Source organism: Aquarana catesbeiana, linkage group LG12 (assembly GCF_042186555.1).
Source record: "Aquarana catesbeiana isolate 2022-GZ linkage group LG12, ASM4218655v1, whole genome shotgun sequence".
NCBI lineage: Eukaryota > Metazoa > Chordata > Amphibia > Anura > Ranidae > Aquarana > Aquarana catesbeiana.
The window spans coordinates 104,830,167-104,845,912 of NC_133335.1; the positions used below are offsets into that span (position 1 = coordinate 104,830,167).

At 40.2% G+C, this 15,746-nt stretch overlaps 1 protein-coding gene across 17 annotated transcripts in view; it reads left to right on the forward strand.

Moving 5' to 3' along the window:
• The window catches only part of SRCIN1 (SRC kinase signaling inhibitor 1), a 1,023,634-nt gene that overhangs the window by 605,735 nt on the left and 402,153 nt on the right, over positions 1–15,746 (forward strand). For 11 of the 17 annotated variants that reach the window (XM_073608254.1, XM_073608252.1, XM_073608255.1 and 8 more), the window contains exon 5: positions 1,156–1,188. The exons of the other annotated variants lie outside the window; for them this stretch is intronic. In XM_073608254.1, the coding sequence (XP_073464355.1) occupies positions 1,156–1,188 (33 nt within the window). The remainder of the gene's footprint in view (positions 1–1,155; positions 1,189–15,746) is intronic. 17 annotated transcript variants of the gene reach the window in all.

The window sequence follows — 15,746 nt, forward strand, 5'->3', positions numbered from 1 at the left end:
AAACAAAGCCTGTGTTCTGTACTATACCATTTAAAACACATTTTAAATAGAGTGAGGAAGGGTAAAACTTTTCAGTTTTTTGTGCTTTTCTGTTCCAGTGACAACTGTAAATCGCATTTTTTGTACATGTATTAAAGGGACAGGAAGAGAGGGAAAACTCTTCTCAGCAGGGTCATGGACAGAAAAAAAATGACAAATGTTTAGCTTCTATTAGGCTTATAAATCCTAATTTGTTTAAAAATGTGCACCTCCAGGTTGCATGGGAATAACGTTGATGACATGACCCAGTTTAGATTCTTTACCAAGTCCCTGTGTTTTGCTTTTTAGTTAAGCCTCTGGTTGAGTGTACATAACAGGTACAGTCATGGCCAAAAATATTGGCACCCCTGCATTTCTGTGAGATAATGCGCCACTTCGCACAGAAAATTGTTGCAATTACAAATGTTTAGACATTCTCTTTGTTTATTTCTTTTGTTTGTATTGGTATGACACAAAGTGGAGAAATGAAAAGCCAAATCTGACACAGTCCACGCAAAACTCCAAAAATGGATTGGAAACAATTATTGTCATCCTCAATTTAATAGTTGGTAGCACACCCCTTGAAAAAAATAAGTGAAATTAATCGCTTACTGTAACCATCAATGAGTTTCTTACACCTCTCTACTGGAATTTTGGACCACTCCTCTTTTGCCAACTGCTCCAGGTCTCTCCGATGAAAGGGCTCCTTTTCCCAACTGCTGTTTTGAGATCTCTCCACAGGTGCTCTATGGGATTTGGATCTGGACTTGCTGGCTAGTTGACTGATCTCCAGTTCTTTAACTTAAACCATTTCTGGGTGCTTTTTGAAGTGTGGTTTGGGTCATTATCCCACTGTAAGACCTATGACCTCTGATGGAGACCCAAATTTCTGACACTGGGCCCTACATTGCACCTCAGAATTCTTTGGTAGTCTTCAGAATTCATAATGCCATGCACACGGTCAAGAACAGTCAGTGCCTGAAGCAGCAAAGCAACCCCAAAACATCAGTGAACCTCCACCATGTTTGACTGTAGGGACTGTATTCTTATCTTTTTAAATGTCTAATTTCTTTTTCTGAAAACAGTAGAATGATGGACTTTACCAAAAAGCTGTAATTTTGTTTCATCTGTCCACAGCACATTCTTCCAAAACGATTTTGGCTTCCTCAGGTAAGTTTTGGCAAACTCAAATCTGGCTTTTTAATGTTTGTGTCAGCAATGGGGTCCTCCTGGGTCTCCTACCATAGCGTCCCTTTTTATTCAGATGGCGATGTATAGTGCAAGCTGACACAGTTGTACCCTGTGCCTGAAGGTCAGCTTGAATTTGTCTGGAAGTTGATTGAGGTTTTTTATCCAGCATTCAAACAATCCTTGCAATCTTTTGTCAAATTTTCTCTTTTGTCCATGTCCAGGGAGATTAGCTACAGTGCCAGGGCTGTAAACTTCTTGACAATGTTGCACACAGTGGACACGGAACTTTAAGATCTCTGGAGATGGACTTGTAACCTTGAGATTGTCATCCTCAATTTTAGTTCTCAAATCCTCTTTGGTGCTCTTTCTCTTCTCCATGCTCCATGTGGCACACAGAAACACGCAACAGAAAGGTTGAGTCCATTTTTCACCATTTTAACTGGTTGCTGGTGTGACTTCTATATTGTCAGCACCTGTTAATTGATACAGGTGAGTTTAATTACAAATTACAGGAGCATCACAATCTTGGAATGCAATTGTTTGTTTCTTACAATTTTTAGAAGGTGCCCTATATTTTTGCCCAGTCCATTTTTGGAGTTTTGCGTGGAATGTGTCAGTTTTGGCTTTCTGTGTCTCCACTTTTTTGTGTCATACCAATGCAAACAAAAGAAATAAACATGGGAATGCCTAAACATTTGTAATTGCAAAATTTTCTGTGCAAAAGTGATGCATTGTCTGTCAGAAATGCAGGGGTGCCAATATTTTTGGCCATGACTGTATATTATTACCCCCATAAAGGTGCTGGACTGTAAAAATCTTCAGTGCACAGCTGCACGAGACCCATTTCATTTTTGGGGATAGTTCTAGTTGGGGCCTATTACACCTGAACTTAATGGAGAGAATTCATTAAAGCTGCTGCTCCACTTTTCTGGTGTTAAACCCTCATGTTAATGTATTGCACCAAATTCATGAAGCATGTGTGACACTTTTGGCTGTGACAGCTACTCGTGCGACGAATTCAGTTCTAAACTGTGCCACTTTTACATTGCGTCACATTGAATGCACCAAAATGTAAATGTTGAGCTTATCTCTTTTTGGAGCACAGAGAAAAACTGTCTCAGAAAGTGTCTCTCCTACATTCAAAAAGTGGCGAAGCATGAATCACATTCAAGCGCAAGTTCTAGACAAGTACATGAATTTGTCTCTTTCATCTACACTTTTAGAATGCATGAGACACTTTTGCAAAATCTGTCTGCACCAGTCTTTATGAATTCCAAGGAATGTGCTGTAGTGCAAGCATTTTGATGCACCAAATATATACTGTAAGTCCTGCTGCATTTTTGCAGTGCATTTTAATATAGTAATGAATTCTTATATTACACGCTGTTCAGTTTAGCTAAGAGTAAGTACATCTCATGGAAATGGTTGCTTTTTGCAACAGACAAAGATTAAATCTTCATTAAAAAAAACATACAGTTAAAGGTATATATTGATAAATATCAATATATATGTGGTGCACAATGAAAAAAGGAAGTGCACCCTTAGCCTTAGAAGCTGGTATTGCCCTATTATTATACACAGTTTATATAGCGCCAACAGTTTGCGTATTGCTTTACAATGTAGAGGGGGGGACAGCACAATTACAATACAGTTCAATACAGAAGGCACAGGAGACTTACATTCTGGTGGTACAAAAGGTAATGGCTGTGGGGGATGATTTGATGGAAGTGGCTCGGGTACAGTTCTTAGGTGGGTGTGGGATAGGCTTCCCTGAATAAATGAGTTTTCAGGGATCTCCTAAAGGTGGACAGGGTAGGGGCTGATCGGACCTACCGAGGCAGGGAGTTCCAGAGGATGGGAGATGCTCTGGAGAAGTCCTGAAGGCGAGCATGGGAGGCGGTAACAAGGGAGCTATGAACAGGAGGTCCTAAGAGGAGCGTAGGGGAGGATTTGGGAAATATATGCAGATAAGGTTGGTGATGTAGCTGGGGGTGATGTTGTGGATGGCCTTGTATGTTGTGGTTAGTATTTTGAACTTTATACGGTGGAGTAGGGGAAGCCAATGAAGGGATTGGCAGAGAGGAGCGGCCGCCACGCTTGGTAAGGCCCCTTTCACACTGGGGCGGTTTGCAGGCGTTATTGCGCTAAAGATACTGCCTGCAAACCGCTGTTTGTTCAGTGTGAAAGCCCGAGGTGTATTAGTCTATCAGCAACATTTATAGTAGACTGAAGGGGGGGGGATAGCCTGTGTAAGAGTAGGCCATTAAGGAGAGAATTGCAGTAGTCGAGGCGGGAAATAACCAAGGAGTGAATAAGTTACTTTGTGGCGTGGTTAGTCAGGAAGGGTCGAATTCTGGAGATATTGCAGGGGTTAAGGCGCAAGATTTAGCCAGTGATTGGATGTGGGGGCTGAAGGAGTGAGAGTCAAGGATTACACCCAGCACCTTGGCATGTGTGGAGGAACCAATGCCTTGTAAATATAATGAGCAATTTGCTCAAGTGTATTACCTTTATCGGTTTAAAATGAAGATCTAATGTTTGCCTGACTAAATATGTTGAAAAAGTCAACAGTTTTCTTGGAGTGTACTTACTTTTTCATGCGACTGTATAGATACATTGGGGGGGGGGGGGTTGTTGCTAGTATTGTGTGAGACTTGATCCGACCCTGGAAATTCAAAGGAGAAAATTGATTCAGCCAGCACTGACTGTGCGAGGAGTTTAAATGGGCATAGTTTAGAGTCTGATTAATCTTACTGTATTCACAGCACACACATGCCTCAGTCCTTTGTACCCGCAAAATATACTTAAACCAGTTCGTTTCCCAAACTCTTTATGGACAAGAGCAATTTTTTACATTTCAGTTACAGGCTTATTGATACCTCAATACCTTTATCGTTTATTTAAAAAAAACAAAAATACATGCTGTATATAGTTTTTTCTAGGGCTTTATCTTGTAAATATTGCCTTGAGAAAATATTTTATATTCTATACAACCTATAGACAAAAGATGTAAAATGGAAACCTTTATTTATTTATTTTTTTTATTTCAGTTTGACCAGTCTTTGTTCTTTTGGTGAAGTGTATAAGGACATATAAAAAATGGGCTTCTATTACAAAGCATACCAAATTATTTTTGTTTTTTCAATTATTTTCTTTATTTTTTTCAAATTAATGATCCGACCTACACAAAACGAGCTAAATAAATCAGGGGAGGAAAGGAGCTGATTATGGCTAATAGCTTTAACCAAGTGTTACTAAGGGTTTAAATAAGAACACAGTTTAGTTATGTATCTTAAATTGCAAGCTTGCTATAAGTGATCCTGCGAGCCTGTTCTGTAATTCAATCCTGCCACCTCCTGCATGCCTGTTTTTGATCTTCATGGAAATTGTTTTGTATCCCAAAATTTCATATTAAACTGTGGTGCCACAACTGCCATAGCCATGATTGGCACGTGGTCCCATTGACTTTCAAATAAGATTGCTGCAGACTCCAGATACTGCCGTGTCACAATATTGGTGGGCAGTCACAGGGGTGCTAAAGTCATCACCTGTTTTTACCGCTGCCTGTGAACTTAGAGTGGATGTAAACCCAATGTCATCCTTTTTAAACTACTGCCATAGGGGTTATCTATAAGGATATACATGCCTCCTGCATGTATCTTTACCTGTCAAATGTCTCCCCTCTGTCTGTTATGAGAGCCGAAAAACTGCATATTCTGTGGGCGGGTCTATTGTCTGGAGCTCGGTGGGTGGAGTTGTGATGTCAGTAGACTCCCCGCCCACCTCTACATTCCCCTTGTCAATATGCAGTTCTCCTGTGTATTTCTTACACTGAACTTCTGCTATGATCTCTAACATCCAGTGAAAAGACAGGAAATAACCACATGACTTCAGCATGCCAAATTATGATGAGGTGTGGAACAGCCAATCCTTGCAGAGCTGCTGAAGAAAGGTGTGGGAGGGAATTAAAAATTAATGCATGTCTTAGGCTAGTGCATGAGATATGTAAATCACCTGTCACTCACAGCAAGGGGGAGGATTTGACAAAGTTTTTCTCTGTTTGTCAAGATTTATCTCACTGAACAATAAAAGAGGATTGCTCAGAGCTGGATTAACTCTTTGTGGCAAGACTGGGCTCAAATGATAGGAAATCTTATACTCTACATTATGACATAAAAAAAAAAAAAAAAAAAAATTTCGGGTTTACATCCACTTTAACCTTACATCATATGCAGATTACTCCTTGGTCTGCTATGAATGAACCAGAGAAGTTGCAATGAAATAATAATAACTTTTCTACATGGTAATTCTTGCTAAAGTGATATTAAACCCCAAAACAAACATAATATATTTCAGCTTATCTATTTTTAGATGAGGTGGCTGATTCATTACCTTTTTGTATACACTTTTCAATTTTCACTTGTTGATCCAACCAGTAAGGTCTGTTATTTTCCAACTTCCTTTAACAGGCCAAGCTGTTCTGCAAAATTGGCAGAGGGTTGAGACAGATCATTTTGCCACTGTCAGGGTGCTTACAATAGTCAGCTTTTATTCATTTATGTAAAACCTTTATCCAAAAAGGGGAAAAAAAGTGTGTGTGTGTGCGTGGGGGGGGGAGTGGATTCCTCCACCCACCATCCACCCTGTTTTGTTTGGATGAATAACTAAAAAAAAACTAGCCAGTGTATGGTCAGCTTTAGACTAGAGGTGTGCCACAACATTTAAGGATCAGTAAACTGCATTACATTACATTTTTTTGGGGGGGTTTACTACCATTTTAACACTGCAGAAGCTGCTTTGTGAGTGCCAGTTTACACAGGAGCAGAAAGACATGCTCCTGATTAGAAAAAAAGTTTTGCCCATCAAAATGACTTAAAGGTATTGCAGGTAAATGCAGCTAGAGAACTGCAAGGAAGAAGGAGGCGGCTTGGAATACTGCACATGCTCAAGGTATTTGCGTTACGTTTTTTATGTCCCGCATGCAAGAGTCTCAGACGCATACCGTATAAACCTCAGCACAATAATTTGTGAAATATATGTCCAGCCCAAATTTTTTCTTCTTTTCGTATAGAGTGGGTAAGGTTTCTATTACTGTGTGGGTCCCTTTTGCTGATTTTCCCTTACTTCCTGTCTAGTGAAACCTCTGCCTATCCCTAACAGCAGTGAAAACCCAACAGGAGTTCTGATCCTTAACTACTGTATAAAAAAAGATATGTTACCTAAAATATTTATCAAACTATAGTAGGGTTCAGGAGTATGTTCGAGGTATGCAGTATACATGGAATGTTACACAATCCTGACTGCTTCACTGGGCTGTGCTGCATATTACACACTCCTGACTGCTGTGCTCCTACCATACAGAGTGCAGGGGTCAGAAGTATTTAATACACAGCACAGAGTGCTGGCATTTAGGCTGAATTTCCCTAAGCAAAAATGTTTCCCCTAAAAGTTGGCCATACCAGTAAAATTTTATTCAAACATTCCTGTGGAAGTTTACAGAAATCATTCATCAGAGCATTCGATAGTACCATTATGGACTTGACGAATTTCATACGAAAACCCTTAAAGACTGAAATCATTTAATTGCCATGCCAATGTTCAATGGATTCATATGCATATTGCAAAAAGCATGATTTTTCAAAATTTAAAATTTGTTTTGTTTGAGAAAAAATCTCCCTCTTTCTCCTTTTTGATTTTTCTCAACCCTGCATTTGAAACCATTGTCTGTGATTTCAGAAACTAAGGAGGTTTTCTAATAATTATTTCAGTTTTTTTATTGGTTGAATTAGATGGACTTGTGTCTTTTTTTCTTTTTTTCAATCTGACTAACTGTAACTATATAATTGGAAAATCAGACAAAGGTACCAATAATAATCTCCCTTCTCCAGAAAAAAAATCTCTCTCCCAGGCTAACCCCCACCACTCCAGCAAGATTCTCCACTTTCAAGCAAAATCCCCCCCCCCCCCCCCCAAAAAAAAAATCACTCCTCTTCCTTCAGAAAACCCCACTAGAGAATACAAGCAACAGGAATAATACTATATGGTGTTATATTTTAAGACACATATCTTTGTGAATAACAATGTGCTCCATCTATATGCCCCAGTGTGGAAATGCCAGATTTCATTACTATAGTCACGACAGACCGCATGCTAACCTAATTTATTGGCAGATAATTAATATTGATTATTATAAGTATTAATATTTGGAAGGCAGTTTAAAGTGGATGTAAACCCCATTCATGAAACTTTAGCTGAGCACATATATCTGCAGTATTTTCTTATCTCTCTTCAAAGCACTAAGTTCTCCTGCTTATTCTTCTGTTATCGGCATGATAACTTCTGACAAGTTCTCCGTCAACTGTGATAAAACCAGGCTGAATTTTGTGTCAGGGTGGGTGCTATAAATTAGCAGAGAGCTGGTCTATTCACAGCACAGCTCTGCTTTATTTCTTCCTTTTTCTGCCTATGAGGAAAGAAGATGTGTGTGCCTTTCCTCTGATCAGCTGTCTCAAAGTGTATGGCAGGAATCCACACCCACAGGTAAATCCGGAAGAGAAAATATAACAGGATGTGCGCTTTCTAAACAGTATATAAAGCTAAAGACAGCAGATATACATATAAAAGGGGGCGTGAGCGACATATAAAGTCTGGCCTGTGTCCCACCTGCCTCAGTGTCATCCCCGGGGTATGACTAGGTGAAGATCGCAGCCTAATACTCATCGCACGGCCGCAGCAGCTTGATTGACCACATACAGACCAATGTGGGATTTATTCGGAAGGATCTCGATTCATTCCGTGGCCTGGTGACTGAGGTGAAACAGAGGGCCTCACAGACTGAAGACATGGTACGTGACCATGATGCTGATCTGTGCACATTAAAGGCTAAGGTTAAGGCGCTGGAAGCTTGGGCTGAAGATGTAAAAAACCGCAACAGGCGAAATAATTTGCGTATACTGGGCCTTCCTTCCTGAGGGGGCTGAGGGCACTAATGCTACTGCCTTTGCTGAACGTCTTCTACAACAGTTGCTTCCTTCAGCTTGCTTTTGACCATTTTTTTACTGTAGAGCGGGCTGGCCGCATTCCCTCCACTAAGGGAACCCAGGGAACACCACCTCTCACCTTCATCTTTTAAGCTGTTCCACTTCCGTGATCGTGACCTAGTGTTGAGAGAGGCCAGATCCCAGGGTGAGCTACGCTTTGAAAATACCAAACTCCTGCTTTTTTTCAGGTTATTCAGTGAAAACACAGAGGCAGCAGAAATCTTTTTTGATTAGGTGAGAGCAAGACTCCGCACCAAGAGTATAAAGTACAGCATGCTGTTTCCAGATAGACTGTGGGTTGAAGACGGTGAGTCTGTTTGGTTTTTCACATCCCCTGAGGAGGCCTCTAATGACACACCTGGATGCCTGCATTGACACACTGCCTTGGCGCTGACTACTGATGACCGCTCTTCTCTATGTGCTGCGGATTTATAGCGCCTCTTAGTCCTACATTCCTTTTTTTTAATTTTTAAATACTTTCTATTTCATAAGTCTGCATTAACAAAAACTGATCATGTCACATTTTATCATTTTCCAAGTCATTTGTTTCCTCATATTGACCAATGCAAACCAAAAAAAGAAAAAAATATATACAATATATTTCCACCCTGGAGGAAAAAAAATTAAAAATTAAAAAAAAGTAGAAAAAGCTAAATACCCTGGCTGCAGCACCCTCCTCCCCTGTTTTCCTAATATCCATCAATGTCCTCTTCTATCCATGCCCCTCTTATACATTATTCATTTCCACTAAGAGTTAATGGTGAATTCAACCATCTATCCCAGATTCTATAAAATTTCAGAGGTGTTCCTCTATGCTCGTATGCTAATTTCTCATATGGAAGTATTTAGTTTACCGCTTTAAGCCATTGATCCCTTGAGGGGGGTATTTGTTGCATCCACCTAAGCACAATTTGCTTGTGTGCCATAAATGGGGTTTCCTGTAGGCAGGTCCTGGTATATCCAGTCCACTTCTGATTCTCAATCAGTCCTAGCAGGCAAACTTCTAAAGTGAATGGAATGTGATCTCCCAGTTTTTTTGATAATATATCCAAGATCTGTCTCCAGTATCTACTAATGCCCAGGCAAGACCACATTAAATGCACAGAATCAGCCTCTGGTTGATGACACCTCACACAGTCCGTGGATTCCGTTTGTCCCATTAAATTTAATTTACGTGGTGTAAGATAGGCTTGATGTATTATATACAGCTGTATCAATCTGTTATTACTTGCAGGTGATACTCCCAAATGTGATTTACACACCTCCTTCCATATCTCATCTGCCATAGATGTACAGACCATTTGCCATTTCCCTTTAATCTGTAACGGAGCATCCCGTATCTTGGCCTGCATTAAATATGTATATAGTTTAGATGCTAACCCCTTTGGTCCCTGAGTTCTTAATATTCCAGTAAGAGGGAATTTTGATATATTAACATTGAGCTTGCAGTGCGTGCCTTAACTGTAGGAATCTATAAAAATTTCTAGTTTTATATTGTGTTTTTAATGAGCATATATTCCCACTGTCATAGACCTGATCCAGTACTACTATTCCTTTATGCATCCAAAATTTATTATCTTGCAATGTACTTAATTCCTCAAATAAGGGGTTATTCCACATGGATAGCTCAGGTGGGATGTCCATAAATCCTGTTAACTTTTTGACCTCCCGTCATACCGATCGTGCCAAAGAGAGCATGGGAATCTTTATCCTTGGTAATTGTTTGTTGTGCCTCAAGTCCTGCCAATAGATTCTCGGCCTGGACAATCCTTAAAAGGTACTTCTCCACTCCCAAGCTTTGTTCCTGTATCAACCAAGTACGCAAATGTCTTAATTGCCCCGCGAGGTAATACAGATACATATCTGGCAAGGCCAGTCCTGCCTCCTGTTTTGGCCTCTGTAATGTTGTAAGCTTTACTTTGCATCTGCCATTAACCCATATAAATTTAGTAAATTGAGAGCCTGGGCTTTTAAAAATCTTTTTAGGCACTATTACTGGGGAGTGTGAAAAAATATATAAACACTTTGGTAATAAAATCATTTTAAATAAATTTATTCTACCCACCACTGATAATGGCAACTTACTCCAGATCCTCAGCTTACATTTAATGTGTTCCATCAATGGATTTACATTGGCCACCAGTGCATCAGAGGGTTGTCTTTTTATGTCGATCCCTAAGTACTTAAATGAGTCCACTACTAAGTGGGGCATCTATCCTTTCCTCCGTTTCTGATTCTTGCTGCAATGGCATAAGAAAGGACTTCTGCCAATTAATCCTAAGCCCTGAGTACTGGCCAAAGGTGTCTATTATACTCATTGCTTTTCCCAATGTGCTCTGCATATCCCGCATATACAGTATAATATCATCAGCGTAAAGTTCAATCTGTTCTATATCATCACCCAACTCTATCCCCTGATATTCTTCAGTTTGCCGAAACCGTAGTTCTACATTCCTGGTCTGCTGGTTGGTAAATGTGTTTTTTTTCCCTACCACTAATTCTGCTGCCAGCTGGATGAATGTTTCATGGCTGTTCAAGGACGGGAGATGTTGTTTTTTTTTTTTTTTTTTTTTTTTTTATCTCCTAACTTATCCTTTGTTGGTCCTGACTGAGCATTTTATATCCAATCATACCCCCCTAATTATTTTGTCCTATGTTAATGTGCCCAACGGCTACTCCTTTTATTCTTGCTGCTTAAGTATTGTACCCCCAGCGGCTGCTGGGAGACTGCACCCACTCTGGAACTATATGATCAATGTGTGCCGATTTGTCCTGGGTGCCCAGGAAGGCCATATTTTTTTTTTTTCTGCAACATCTAGAAGTGATCAGGAAGCTTTACAGCCACCCAAATTGCTTCTACTACATGGCTACATAGAATTATGGGAGAAATATAAACAAACTTCTGGCTGCTGTTTTTTTAACGTACCAGCACTCTGTTAGCAAAAGGGTTAAAGGCATTTATTTCAATACGTTTTTTCAATACATTAAAAATGGGACATTTCAGGGTACACTATTGCGCCTAAATGTGAGTTTAGGAGCTTTTGGTGTTTTTTTGCCAAAGCCCCTGAACGCAACTCAATAAAAGTCTATGTGTCCATGTGCACATAGGTTTTTCAGAGTTTAGGAGCAGCAGAGTTTAGGGTCAGTTAAACGCACCTCTCCTGAACGCAGAAGAATCGCGTTCAGCAGAGGAATGTTTTGGCAAAAAAAGTGACAAAAATTTCAGCATTTTAGTGTTTTTCTGTTGCCAGGAGAGTTATGTTTAGGGGTTGGAAGGACTAGACAGGGGGGCATCTGATATGTTTTGGCGGGTGGTCCTGAGTTTAGATACTACCCTAATCAGACCCCAACTGTCACTTTCCAGTCTCTATGCTCAACCCACCACCAAAATTCTTTGCTGCTGCACCTCCCTTCACCTCCTGCACAATCTAGCCTCATTGCTCTTTTACACAGTCTGGTTTTGCTTGTACTTCCCCTCCACAGTCCAATCTTATTGACCCCTTCCCAAAATCAACTCTGCAGTCATATCAATCTCACTACCCCTTCCACAAATCAGTCTTCCCTTTTTCCTTTCCCTCCCCCAATCCTTTCCAGCTGCCTCTGTTCACTGTCCTTTTACAATCTGGTCCCATGACCCCCAACCCCCTTCTTTCCACACCCCTCCTACACCTGGTCTTGTTGTGCCCCCCAGCAATGTCAATGTTGCCACCTCCAATCCCTTTCTACTATCTGACCCCACTGCCTCCTTTCACTCCTCCACATTCTTTTTTTTTTTTTTTTTTCAGGCAAAGGCCCTGATTTGCTGCCACTCCCCAAAAAAATATTTTAGGAAGATCAAGTTAACCACTTAAGGACGAGCCTCTTTTTGAGATTTGTTGTTTACAAGTTAAGTTTTTCTTTGCTAGAAAATTACTTAGAACCTCCAAACATTATAAATTTTTTTTTCTAACACCCTAGAGAATAAAATGGCGGTCGTTGCAATACTTTCTGTCACACCGTATTTGCGCAGCGGTCTTACAAGCGCACCTTTTTTGGAAAAAATACACTTTTTTGAATTGAAAAATAAGACAACAGTAAAATTAGCCCAATTTGTTTTTATATTGTGAAAGATAATGTTACGCCAAGTAAATTGATACCCAACATGTCACGCTTCATAATTGCGCCCGCTCGTGGAATGGCGACAAACTTTTACCCTTAAAAATCTCCATAGGCGACGTTTAAAAAATTCTACAGGTGGCATATTTTGAGTTACAGAGGAGGTCTAGAGCTAGAATTATTGCTCTCTACCGATCGCGGCGATACCTCACGTGTGGTTTGAACACCGTTTTCATATACGGGCGCTACTCATGTGTGCGTTTGCTTCTGCGCGCAAGCTCGGTGGGACGGAGCGCATTTAAAAAAATGTTTTCTTATTTATGTTATCTTTTTATTTTTACACTGTTTTTTTTTTTTTTTTTTTTTTTTTTTAAATGTCACTTTTATTCCTATTACAAGGGATGTAAACATCCCCTGTAATAGAAAAAAAGCATGACAGGACCTCCTTAAATATGAGATCTGGGGTCAAAAAGACCTCAGATCTCATATTTACAGTTAAATGCAATAAAAAAATAAATAAAAAATGGCTCTTTAAGAGCTATGGGTGGAAGTGACGTTTTGACGTTGCTTCTGCCCTGCATTGTTATGGAGACGGGTGGGGGCCATCTTCCCCTCACTCGTCTCCATGCCCAGCAAGGGTAAAGATCCAATTGCCTCCGCCGCTGCAGACGGCTCCGGTAAGCAGCTGATAAAAGTGATCTTGCGGCGAATCCGCCAAAGAGACCACTCTTATTGGAAACCGGATCCCTGGCTGAAGAAGAGGATACCGGGGTTATGGCAGCTAGCTGCTGCCATAACAACGCTATCCCCCTTCAAAGTATGGTCGTACATCGTCGTGCGGCGGTCCGGAAGTGGTTTATTTGGGTGTTTTTATGTAGTGTTAAGAATGTGGTGTGTTTTTTTTTTTTTTTTTTTTTTTTTTTTTTTTGTTTTTGTTGTTTTTTTTTTAGCTTTGGGACGTCTGGGGTAGCTTTACATACTTCATTTGTTTTTAGCACCAAAAGTAATGTACCCTTTTTTAATTATTAATATGAAGAACATATTTACAGGATGTGTATGCAAGAATATACTATAAGATCATAACACGCCAGTTGTGTGTGTGTGTGTATATAGTATTGGCTTGATCTGTATGCCTATACTGTAATTGTTTTTTTTTTTTTTCCTGACTACAAAAACTTTATTTATTTTCTGTCTGTGGGCAGGGAGGTTTATGGAATTTCTCTATTACCAAACATTCTCTTTACATTCTCTGCATTGTCATGTCCCATATCTTATAACATAAGAGTCACAAGGAAGTTGGGGATGGGAGACCTCTGTCACTTTAAAAGGTTCTGCATTTAGAGTAATCTGAATGGGGGGGAGCAATCAACTGATTTACATCCGCAATAAAAAATTTCAACACAAAAAAGCCTTTGTACATTTACAGATGTGACTAAAACATTAGACAGCATTATTCAGCAATTATACAGGTATGACAAATCTTGGACTAGTCATTAGGCACCCAGGAACAGCATATAGCCACAGAGGCCACTTTAAATTACTACTTCTAGGCTTCATATCCTGTTAGGACACCTCCCCTTCCCCTTGCACAATTGTGTGTACATATGTAGCACCCATACGTGTCAGTAGCCCACCCAGAAAAATGCATGTTAGCATCCATATATTGTAGGTGTGAGTAGAGGCTGGACACGTGTGCGCAAGGAGAAACCAATCTCTCTGTTTAATTTTTATTTTTTTTTTTGCGCAGTCCATCACAAGCGGCATGAACATATTAACATGAACATAAGTAATGCTGTATACTACCTAACACCGTGAAGGCTTCTTATATAGTTAAAATGTACAAAATTAGTACTTTTGGTGGATTTAATTTTATGGGTTTTTTGTTTGTTTTGTGTTTTTTTGTTGTTCTTTAAGTTAAGGACTTAAGCTTTCTTGGTAAGGTGGTAAGTGGATACGCCATCCCCATGCCTTGATGTCACTAGCCTTTGATGCCTGCAACACTGTATATGAAGCCCGAAACTCTTTGATGACAGCACTGGGCTTCAGTATCTTAATCACTGCTGTCATTGAGAGTGTACAAGTCTTCCCCACACACAGCCGCTGAGCTGTCATTACTGACTGTATGGACCTGCCCATGGGAGAGAGAGCCTACTCACTGCCAGTGAAAGCATTGGATTGAAATTTTGCTGATAAATCCCTCCTTTTTTTTTTTTCCACCACTGTCATTACAAACGGTTTCACAGGCAGTGTTGCAGACAGCGAAGGCTGGTGACATCAGGACTTGACGAGAGGTGGAAGGGAGCATCTTGTCTTAATGAGAATGCCTCTGATAAAACGAGATGAAAGAAAACTGCAGTGTCATTTACTCCAAAAAAGCGTAACCAATAATTGCATCAAACTACATCAAAGTCAGCCATAGTGATTACTAATTTAATACAAATTTAATTACATAACAAGCCTGCAAGGTGTTAGGTGGTGACAGGACTTTGGACTTGTGTTGCTTCAGATTGAGATGCTTCTGAGATCATTCTAAAATCCTTGATGGGTGTATTTGACCTGCAGTTGTTGACCTGGTGAATTGCATTTGACCTGCTTCATGTGGGTTTTCCGATAATCTTGTATGGGAATGCAAGACTTGTTTGCTACAAACAAAAGCCCGTTGACACAGGCCCCAAATTTGCTCAGTGCAATTTTGGAACTTCCTGAGCAAAGACCTCACTCTGTGATTCTGTTGCGAGGCTCCCGTTTCTGTGACCTTGTACCTGATTTCCAGTTTTTTTTTCCAAGTTTTGAATTTGTTGGTTAATAGGCTTGTCCTTCTCTACAAGTTGTCTGTCACCTGCCCTGAACTTCTGCCTGTTTTTGGTTTTAGATTCCTGTCTGCCACCTGTCCTGACCTTTCGATTTCTGATTATAAATCGACACTGCCCTTACCTCTTGCTTGTCTTTAAGCACATTCTGTATGCTTGATTCTGTAGTTCTAGTTTCTGCCATCTGTCGCCAGCCTGAATGTATCCATGGAACACACCCTTTGTGGGGTGCGCTGGTGAATTCTCAGGACTGTGCTGATGTTATACTGCCTTCTTCTATGTAAGATCTACTTCCTTTTAAGTCTCCGAAACAGCTACAGTCGGATGTTTTAATCTCTTGTTGCTTCCCAAGTCACTTTGGCTCTGACTCATGTACCCACCACTCCTGTACAACTTACTGTTCCCATTGCACCAGTGTCTATGAGACACCCACTCTACCTTGCTTCTAAGGGGATGCAACTTTATTAGTCTATAAAGTATCCATTTTGAATTACAGCCAAGGACCTTTGTTTGATTGAGCAGTGGTACCCCTTATAACATGGCTTCTTTCTTGGGAGGCTGTGGGGTGGATTTACTAAAGGTCAATAGACAG